Genomic DNA, 11,085 nt, shown 5'->3' with positions numbered 1-11,085 from the left:
AAATTGACACAGAGCTGATGCACACACCCAGATCAGTCTCCAATTATTACATGTATCCAGTGTTTGAATTACACTGGTGCAGTTAGCATTGTTTATAATACCATCATATATGGTATTAAGCAACATGTGTGACTGCCTCACGCGCCAAGAATGCTGCACTTTTGCCTACCACCAGATGGCAGTAGAAACTAGTGCATTTGGCTAAGTGTACTAACTAAAGTCCCAAACTTGAGCTCGATCAAGGCTGACTTCAATTTAGAAATCAATCAACTAACATAACTAACATAACAATATACACATACATTTATTATCTATTCTTTTTTTTCTATTTTTTTTTTCTATTCTTCTTATTACCATTACAACAACAAAAACAACAAACAACAACAACAACAACAACAACAACAATAATAATAATAATAATAATAATAATAATGGTTGCTGTTGTTATTCATTTATTTTTTTAATTGTTGTTGGTGTTGGTGTTTGGCACTTGATAACATATGTCAAAATCCTAAACGCACAACAGCTAATTTCAAAGGAATATTAAAATAACCTTAATACTCCCATTATATTCCTATATAATAATACCCTATAATAATCCTGTTATAATGTTAGCACGGCCCATTAAAAAAAAATATAGAAATGCTGTAAGTCCCTGTAGGAATATTATAGGAGTATTGCAGTGAGACCTTAGGAAGAACTTCCTGCCGAAAAAAGCAGAGACGTCTCTAAATGCATACAGTAGGAATATAGTAGGAAAACTGACGTGAGTTTTCGTCAGGGTCACGCGCATCTGCAGAACTACGCACTGCCCCTCTCTGTCACACACGCGCGCGCGCACACATACGCGCACGCACTCTCTGGAATTAACTTAATTTTCAGGGCAGACGGCAGTTATCAGGTTTAAATCTTGCAGGCATTGGTTGTTTGCGAGATGCCACGTCTTTTTGGTTACTGATTTTATTGGACATGTGACTGAATTAGACGCTCACATGGCTGCAGTGGCTGCATGATCCGCTTTAGTTTTTTAAAGTCCGGTGATCGGTAGCTCGATCCCTCGGCAGCGACCATCCGGAGCAGAGGACCGCTGAAAAACACAGCGCCTATCCGGACAAATCATGGCGAACAGTGGGCAGAAAGTTGTGCTGATCACCGGCTGCTCCTCCGGCATCGGGTTACGAATCGCCGTCACGCTGGCCAAAGATGAAAAGAAGCGTTACCATGGTAAATGCGCTTTCTTTTACATTGTTTATTTGATCGGACCTATTAGCAGCAAGCCTATTCTTGTGTGTGGTTCGCTTTAAAATGTAATCCGTGTTGATTTTCTCTGCAAAACTACCGCTAAAGCACCAAACCTCCTTTACGCGCAAAGTCGGCGGAGTTTGGTGCGCAAGCCTACCTCACCGCAAATATGTGTTTTAGTCTAGCGTCCATTTATATAGCAAGCCCGAGTGATATCGGATCCATATCCCTTTGTGAGGACTGGGATTCAGTCTCCCCCTTAGTTCAACTATTATCATCTGAAAGCTCAGTTTCCAGGGTAGGGCTCTGCAAGGATGCCGCTTGCCAGGCGGGATCATAAAAGGAGGCTTGCCAGTTCTCTTTCAAGTGACTTCTCCAGCACAAAGCCCCCTTTTATCGCACTGAATTGTAGACCGCCTGCTCCGGTTTAGTGCCGTGTCTAATGTGCCTATAGTTCCCTCACTGGAGCGAGTGGTGAAAGGGGGACAAAGTTTGAGACCTGTACAAGCGAGGGTTCACTCTAAAGCAGGGGCCTTGTTTGAAGTCTTCATCGGTGCTCCGCGGAGTTGGGGTCTCCCAGTCTGACATTCTTGGTTGTGCTTCTCCTTCCCAGCTTCCCAGCCCTCATTGATTTGACTCTTGGGCTTTGGGTTTCCTTGACTTTTACATGTCATGGACACCCAAATAGATCAGATTAGAACAAATATCCTCCTAACTCCCCAACCTCTGAGTTTGCTCTTAAGACCCCATCTAAGAAAACAATAATTGTAGTTGTTAGTTGCAGCTTGTTATAGAATTACATACTTGACCATGTTATAACTTAACTATGTTGATGCAACAGTGGATGCAATTTATTCATTTTGTCATTAGGCCACCCTCAGGTAAGTGCAATAACAGTGAAATGTAAGTTTTACTGACCCCTTGAAGCCTCCCCAAAGATCCCCACTTTGGGAATCACTGCACAAGGCTTGCATTTAATTTCTCTCCATCTTTGGGGGCCACTGAGCTCTGTAGGGATTCGTCACTGTGAAATAGATGAGCGCAACAAAAACGATTAACAGCTCCCTGAACACTGGTTTGAATTGAATAATTCTGTCTGAACTGTGACCTGCTTCCAAGAAAGAACAACTCTGAGCAATGTAGATGATCTACTCCGCTCCAGAGGCCTTTTGGAAATCCAATAGAGATTAAACGTGCATTGTGCTGGGTAATAATTAGTAGCAGGCACATGCACCAAATTCAGAAAAGTCCATAAAAAATCTCTGTGTATGCAATGCAGTGTTTTTTTCTCCCCAAGAATGTTTAAGCTGCCCAAGAATAATTCCTGCAGGAGCTAGAAGAACAATGGACCTCTTGTTCACTTCTCCCCCAATACATAAATCTCCTTGTTGCTTCACGGACACTCAGTTCTGTAATCATTAAGACCTCATTAATGCATAGAGCGTATTTAACTCGACTGCACCAGCTTGCTAAGACAAGTTGCATGACACATTCACTGCAACAAAATTCGAAGCAAAGACTTCCCCCTCACCACAGCGCAGCACAACACAGCAATGCAAATACTCAAAGTAAAGCATTCCTTTTCATTTAATACTACTCATTTCTGGCCCAAACATTCTGACACATGTTTTTGTATTGTGTTTTATGTTCATATCTATAAAGTGTTTGTATTTTGTGCCCTATTTTCTGACAAAAAAAAATCAGGTAGACTCAGATTAATGTGTGATTAAGTGGTTGTTTACACCCACTGATTGGCGTTGTGCACTGGCACCGTCTCTTTACTGACACGGTGTGTCAGTCAACAGTGTGAGCAGAACACCCACTGTGGAAGAAAGCATGAAAGCCAAGTTAACAGTGCTGATAACCACTGTTGCAGGAGATAAACGATTCCTGCGCTGTATGTAGGCTAATGTGGTCATGTGTGCAAAGTTCAAAGGAAATCAATTCTATGTCCTGTGAAGTGACAGGCCTGGCAGTTTAGTGGAACTCTGACCTGCACATCTGATTCTGTAACCACCCAGTGTTTGTGTGCGTGTGTTTGTGTGTGTGTGTGTGTGTGTGTGTGTGTGTGTGTGTGTGAGAGAGAGAGAGAGAGAGAGAGAGAGAGAGAGAGAAATAGAGAAAGACACTCAGCCCAGATGGTTGTGAGACTAAGCTCTGGAGGAAGAAAAATTGTGACAGTTGTTGGTTTTCGTCATTCTCCAGTGTTTCTCCATAAACTGTAATGACTGAAAGAACTCATACAAAACAATAAAGGACAGATTGTGGCACAGACAATGTTTTTATAAGGAACAGTTCACCCAAAAAGGAATATTTGATCATTATCTGTACTTGTCCCTGTGCCACTTGAAATACTTCCCCTTCACCACAGCACAACACAACACAGCAATGCAAATACTCACAGTAAAGCACTCCTTTTCATTTAATACTACTCATTTCGTGTTGTCCATATAGCACATAAGGAAGTGGCTGGCGCAGCTCCATAGCAGCCTGCTGTAAAACAGCTGACATTGATGGATACTGTTTTTTAGGTTTCCAAAAGGGCAAAAAATGACAACAAAATAAGTTTGTGCAGCATTTTAGTCTGCTGAAGCCAAACAAGTACAGCCTGAGTGGAGATAATGAAAACAGTTCATGATAACCGTCACCCATGTCTCACACGGCCACCTTCTGCTCAGTGACAGTTTACAAGAGTTCTATCATAACTCACAACAAAATCTGCATAAATCTGTATTTCTATTTCTGTGATCGCAACACAAACTGAAAGAAGCTTGATCTGTTACCAAGTTGTTGTAGCTTCATTCTCTAGAGCCGATATTTTAAAAAATGGTTAAAGGTTGTGCTTTTTTTCTAGATGCTGAACCCTTGCAAGTCTTCATAAAGCAAAACGTGGACACTGCAGGGCTCTATTCAAGCTTTGGGTCCTGTGATTTTATCCACGGCCTCTCTGGTTGTGGGTTATAAAATAATAATTTGGTGAATTTCAAACAGGTTGTGGGGAGGTTGTCTGTATATGCATATGTAGGCTTTCATTTTAAGCATATACAAATCTGCTGCATCTACTCGCTTCATTGCACTTATGGGACTTACTAATTTCCATGCTTTTATGGATGGAGTGACACACACACTATCCCCTCCACACACAATGGCCAGGCAGACAGGCCACCATTTAGAGCAACAAAATACAACATTTCCAGTGAAATGCTTCTGTTAACTCCAAGATTTGATAAGTCTTATTTTACATTTTCATTGTGGGGTCTATCAAATAAGCCTCAGGTCTAATTATTCTGTGGGCTTTAAACACCTTTGGCCTGCAGTCTATGCTGTGTTGCTGTGGTCAAATACAGGCTCACAGAAAAGCAAATACGCATGTATAGTACAGCATTTTTGCAACCCTACTGACAGCCCAAACCTACAGGCTCAGATCATGAATAGGGTAGAAGATAAACAAGTCAACAGTGGGGTAGGCGTCAGGTGGGATAATAGAAGCTTCTGGCAGGTTTGGGCTGCTTCAGAATTGATTCGCCCATCAAGGCGTGGGTGCACAGTAGTATGAACTGTTTGGCTATCAAAAGCCATAGTGAGGACTTGCTCTAAAAAACGGTGTAAATATACATCTGTCTTTTCCACTTAGTATGCAATTATTTAGCTTTGGAAGACTTGGATCATGCTGCACAAGCTGTCTGAAGCAATGTCTTTGTCATTTTCTTGCCCATTTTGGACCTAAAACGCCATACCCACTGACTTCATTTGTTTTGGAGACGGTTGCTACAGAGTTGTGGTAGCTACCTCCCTGTGTGCTGCATGGACAAAGACAAAAACACTTCACTTGTGTTTCAAGTGGCATTGAGATGAGCAGATAATGACAAAATTTAAATTTTTGGGTCTACTGTTCATTTAACACTGCTGTTTTGAAGCACTCCAGGCATTCTTAAGGCATTCTTCACAGGACCAAAAAAATGTACTGCTATGGCACATGGCTAAAGAACTATTTGCTGATACAACATACAGCATCTTTTTTTTTAGGAGTGTATCTACATCCTGCACATGTAAACTCAGATCTCTCTCCCTCTTTCTCTGTCCACCAGTGATTGCCACCATGCGGGACCTGAAGAAGAAGGACAAGCTAGTGGAGGCAGCAGGAGACACATATGGGAAGACCCTGATGTTGCTCCCACTGGACGTGTGCAGTGACGAGTCAGTCAAGCAGTGCATCAACAATGTCAAGGACCGCCATATTGATATCCTGAGTGAGTGAGACATAACTGCAAACCTATCTAATCCTGCAACACCAATTTTCCCCCTGACCCCTTCACTGACCTTGAGTTTGTTAGATAGCCTCTTTGACCTATCTCTCTGTGTGTGTGTGGGTGTGTGTGGGTGGGTGTGGGTGTGTGTGCCTGCATGCATGTGCGTGTGCATGTGTGTGTATGTGGCAGCAAGTTGTAGGAAGAGAAAACCTGTTTTCATTATATGGCCTAGTCTTCCCAGGACATTAGGTAATCCATGACCTTTATCAGCCTCTATCAGGAGCCAGTAAGAATTGCAACATTGGCAGAGCTTATCTCCTCTTTCATAAGTATCTAGCACAGCCCACCATCTGTGACTCCTCCTGTCACCTTGAGTAATAGTGGCCTTTACATTTTCTACTGCAATAAAGAGGTATGCAATGTAATGATGTGTTCGTCTTTATTTACCCCTTGATTTCTCACGTAAAATAAGATATGGCTTCACTGACACAGCCGACGCTGCTATACAGGATTACCGGCATTGTTGCTTACGCCTCTGTTACGTCGCATGTTGTGTATGTCAGCCCTTTGGATCAGCCTCCAAAATTCTGATTGGATCGATCACCTTGTGGATGGACCTGCCTTATTTCTAGCCTCCTATCAGGGAGTTAGGCAAGACATTATTTTCAAAACTCACGAGACTCATCTGGCTCACAGGGCCACTGTCCACCATTTAGCAGCTGTAAAAGGGAGTAGGTCAAAGGGAGGAGAAGAGGAGTGTCTTATAATTCTAGTGGGAAATTTGTGTTCCAAAACAGACAGCTTTCAGGCTGTGTGTTTTGAGTGAGTGAGTTTTTAAAGGCCCAAACTAAGCACCTGACAAAGTAATCAGTGAGTAACTACCACTGATCAATCTGAGTATTAACCTCCAAACCCTGTCATTTTATGGTCATTTCACTAGCAAGGACAGCACCATCAACAAGAAGCATTTAAACAATTTATTAAGATGACGATTGATTGTGTGAGGCTTGAACTTGCTTGTAGTTCTGCTTACCGAGTGGATGTGGTGCACAATACGAGAGTGAAAGGAGAGGTGAGGGTTAGGTGGGTATTTATAGGAATACCAAAAGAGGTGTGGCTGAGATGTGGCACTGATCCTGAAACTCTGCAAGAAAATTTCAATTCGTACATATCAGTTCAGTTGTTACATACTGCTCGTTTGTCTACTACCCCTTTGATAACACTTACGTTTTAACCCTAACTCAGCATTAAGATTCTATTTATAGAGATTCTGCTAACACTCTCCCCTTTGAACACACTCAAACATTGCACCCCCCCTTCACTTAATTGCTCAAGACACACAAGCCCTTTGCCATGGATTGGAGTTACATCACACGACCCTGACTCAGTCACACACTGACATCTGGTGGCACCATCAAGTAATACCCACTCCTCATGCAGAAACGCCAGATGCACTTTAGAAAAATATATAATTGTCTCTTCTTATTCAGTCCTCAAAGTCTTAACATGTCAAAAAGTAGGAAATGCTCGATTATGGTTATGACCGAACTACAAGAAGTGCTTCACCTCCCTGGTTGTGTGTGCGTGTCTTTCCTGTCAGTCAACAATGCAGGTGTGGGCTTGCTCGGACCTGTGGAAAGCATCAGCATAGAGGAGATGAAGAGAGTGTTTGAGACCAACTTCTTTGGTGTGGTTCGTATGATCAAGGAGGTGATGCCTGATATGAAGAAGAGGCGGTCAGGACACATCGTAGTCATGAGCAGCGTCATGGGCCTACAGGGTATGTGATGCTACATGTGGAGCGTGTGTGTAGGTTTTTTAATGTGTGGGTGTGTGTGTGTGAGTGTGTCTAGGGGGTGCTATGGCAATTGTATTGAGGACCATCTGCAGTGCACAAAATTTTTAGGAAGTGTGAAATTCACCAAGGCATCAATTACTGTAATTGTAGTGTCAAAGAACAAGTATGATGAAAGAATATTTTGATTCTTAAGTCTACTTGATGGTATGGTAGTATTTTTATGAATGATAATGGAACAAAAAGGTTGTGACTCACTGTTGGTTGTAAGTTAAAGTAATCTGCTGCTGTATGTGTTGTCCATCAGGAGGGGTAACAATCCCAGCGGGAAGTTTTTGGTTACAGTAAATGATATATCGGAATGTTTTTTTCAACACTATGGGACAAACCAAAACCAAAAATGTTGAAACCTTTAATTACATCATTTCAGTTCCTTATTTGAAGAAGTGTCTGAGTATGTCTGTGCCATGCTTTGCAAATAAAGGTCTGCTGACCTGGGTCAAATAGCAAGCAGTTGCAAAGAATCCTTAGTGTGTTGTTTGTTTTAACTTGCCTGACGTCCCAGATGGGTGGGGTTTAGCAAAATGATTTCCAAGAGTTTCTGAGAAGCTGTCAGTGACAAAAAGGTAAACTAAATTAACTTTCAAACACTGTCTGGCACTCAATAGGTTGATTCCGGTAGCTAAAATAAACCTCTAAAATATCTATCAGGGGTATTTTACCACTGATATTATTGGCTGAATACTTTGGTATTTGATAAAAAATAGTGTTGCGATTTTTTCTTTGTCTCCCTGTTTCTCTTCTGGGTTCAGGCGTAGTGTTCAATGATGTCTACACTGCCTCTAAGTTTGCCATGGAGGGGTTCTGTGAAAGCATGGCTGTGCAGCTGATGAAATTCAATATCCGGTAGGCTCTCTGTTCTCCTCTTTTGTTACTTCACTTCCTTTCTTTACTTTTTTCTCAGTTAATCATCACTGACAACCTTACCACATCTCATTCCCCTCAGGCTGTCCATGATTGAGCCTGGCCCAGTGCACACAGAGTTTGAAACAAAGATGATGGAGGATGTGGCCAAGATGGAGTATCCAGGAGCAGATGCCGACACTGTTCGTTATTTTAAAGACGTTTACCTGCCATCCTCCATAGATATATTTGAAGCCATGGGCCAGACGCCAGAGGATATAGCCAAGGTGAGGGAACATGGTCCAAATGCATATTTTAACATTAATATTTCATCTGTTGTGTGGCGGCATGACTTGAGAGCTAGAGTGGTCGTCTGGTAACTGGAGGGTTCCTGGTTCCATCCCTGGCTCCTCCAGAGAGCGTGTTGCAGTGTCCTTGAACAAGAAACTGAACCCCTAAGTGCTCCTTATAGGCAGCTTGCATGGCAGCCTCTGCCATCAGTGTGTGAATGTGTGTGTGAATGGGTGAATATGAGGCAGGTTGTCCCTGTGCCACTTGAAATACATATGAAGCGTGTTGTCCATACAGCACATAAGGAGGTGGCTGGCGCAGCTCCATAGCAGCCTGCTCTAAACCAGCTGACATTGATGGGTACTGTTTTTTAGGGTTTCAAAAGGGCAAAAATGACAACAAAATGTCTGTGCAGTATGATTTAAGTCTTGAAAAGCAGAATAAAAATGCAGTCCATTTAACCATTTACCATGTAACTGATTCACAATTTGTAGTAACATGAATTTGGCCTAAAACCAATGTTATCAAGATTACGTGTCTTAATAATGCATAACTTTTTTGTCCTATCCCTTTAGTGTACTAAGAAGGTGATTGAGTCAAGCAGCCCTCGCTTCAGGAACCTGACCAACAGCCTGTACACACCCATTGTGGCTTTGAAGTATGCAGATGAGACAGGCGGCCTGTCTGTCAACACCTTCTACAACCTACTCTTCAATTTTGGCCCACTCATGCACATCACCATGAGCATCCTCAAGTGCCTGACATGCAGCTGCCTGCGTAGACGCACCATCTCACCCAACTGAATAGGGCCGAGATGGCGCCGATCCCCCAAACCCCACTTCTGTCCCTGGGGTGGTGGGCTAACCAGGTAGACTAGAACCCATAACCCTGGAGAGAGGAGGGGCCTCTTAGTTCAGAGACACTACCATGATAAGCTTTGCCAGACAACACGCACAATTGCACAAGTTTGTCACAGTCATGTTATGTTGCAGGATGACCTCATGTACACACCAACATACATACAAACAAACTCACATGCAACAAAAACACCCACACCTAATCATCATTATACATAAGAGGGCCATGCCTCAGTCATGTGTGGAACTGAACAAATATACTGTAAGTGGCTACATGTCTCTATGTGATTAGAGCGTACACAGAAAGGACGGGTTATGAGTCCCATGGACAGACAACAAAGCACAAAAACAAACTCAGTTAAAAGAGTAACATAATAGAGTCAGTAAAAGAAACAATAATGCTATAGCTCCTATCCAACTAAAGACTCAGGCTCACAGGCGTTATAACATGTATGACACAGTCAGAAAGAATATATCTACCTTTGTTGTGTTGCGCCCTTGATTTCATGTTTGTCTTAACTTAGTGTTGTTCTCATGGTCGAAACTGCTGTTGAATCATATTTCTGAATCTTTTGATAAACTGAATGTGTTTGCTTTTTAAGATTTGTGAAAGGGGTAGGTCAGATATTTCATTTTTAATGTAACAACTTGATTTAGAAATAAACAGCATCCTGATTTACTCTAAGATATGTGGTGTTTTCTCAAGATACCGCAAACAAAATACCAGTTTATAGATGAATAAATTGACATTGATGCTGTCTGTGAGACCCCTTGGGCACCAAAAGGGGGCAGTAGTTCCCTAGTTCTTCCCCAGGAGCCAAATTATGGCTCTCAGAGGACCCTGAGCTACTGAAGTCCAACCAGTAATGTGATGGAATTTGTGCGTTGTAGCATGAGAATGAAGAGTGCAATCGACCACTTTAGCTAAGCAATTTAGCTTTAGGTGTTCTAAATGAAGCTTTTTCACCAGAATTTATCCCAGGATCTCAAATTTAAAGAAATTTAAATAAAAGAGGCTAGATACTGTGAGTCTTGTGTAAATGTAAACTTCAGAGAATCAGATTCATATAGATAACGTCTGTTGATATGTGTGGATGCGGATGGGTGGGTGAGTGTGTGTGTGTGCGTCTCCTTGTTTCTGCGTGGATACATGTCCGTCTGTGTGCGCGTACATGCATGTTTTTGTTTGCATGCATACATGTGCATGCGTGTGTGAATGTGCTGCGTGTGCATGTCTACAGGCCAAGTTAGTGATCTGTTGATGGATATAAAGAGGTCATGGCCTGCTCCCCATCCAGCCCCCTCCCTTAGACCCCCACCCCTCTCACACACACACCCTGCTTTGTGCCGTGTGAGAGAATGTGACCTGGTTCCCATCCCTGAGGAGGGGTGAGCCCTGTTAATGACGGCCTCTTCAGACACATCGCGCACCCCGGAGCCTCCCTCTCCAGCTGTCCCCCTCAGCCCCTCAGGCCAGGACCCCCTGGTCCACAGAGAGCGAGAGGGCCGTGGTCTGGCCTGGGTAGCCTGTCCAGGGTTGGTCCTGTCTACACATACCCTGTCCCATCTTATCCCGCCCTGCCCTACCCTGCTCAGCCTGGCTACTCTGCAAGCTCTTCCTAATCATCAGAAGCTAATAATCAGAGAGCAGTGCAACTGGTTGCAGACCTGTAGCTTCTGCACAACATACAATGAGCGCAGAACCTCAGCTCTGTGTATGTGTCTTCATCAGAGGCGACAGCTCCGC

At 43.0% G+C, this 11,085-nt stretch overlaps 1 protein-coding gene across 1 annotated transcript; it reads left to right on the top strand.

The window, feature by feature from the left end:
• The first annotated feature begins 872 nt into the window (after positions 1-872).
• Positions 873-10,023, top strand: rdh8a (retinol dehydrogenase 8a). The gene is made up of 6 exons (XM_030058922.1): positions 873-1,224; positions 5,331-5,492; positions 7,093-7,272; positions 8,100-8,193; positions 8,294-8,477; positions 9,057-10,023. The coding sequence occupies exons 1-6, from the start codon at positions 1,119-1,121 to the stop codon at positions 9,282-9,284; spliced, it is 954 nt and encodes a 317-aa protein (XP_029914782.1). The 5' UTR covers positions 873-1,118; the 3' UTR covers positions 9,285-10,023.
• Positions 10,024-11,085: the final 1,062 nt, after the last annotated feature.

This window comes from Myripristis murdjan, chromosome 8 (genome assembly GCF_902150065.1).
Source record: "Myripristis murdjan chromosome 8, fMyrMur1.1, whole genome shotgun sequence".
NCBI lineage: Eukaryota > Metazoa > Chordata > Actinopteri > Holocentriformes > Holocentridae > Myripristis > Myripristis murdjan.
This window is presented reverse-complemented; position numbering and strand designations above follow the sequence as displayed.

Bases quoted from the DNA above. Each gene is read 5' to 3' on its own strand.
- rdh8a (XM_030058922.1), top strand. From the start codon at position 1,119: ATGGCGAACAGTGGGCAGAAAGTTGTGCTGATCACCGGCTGCTCCTCC. The intron at 8,194-8,293 runs GTAGGCTCTCTG...CATTCCCCTCAG, and splicing joins CTGATGAAATTCAATATCCG to GCTGTCCATGATTGAGCCTG. The intron at 8,478-9,056 runs GTGAGGGAACAT...CTATCCCTTTAG, and splicing joins CGCCAGAGGATATAGCCAAG to TGTACTAAGAAGGTGATTGA.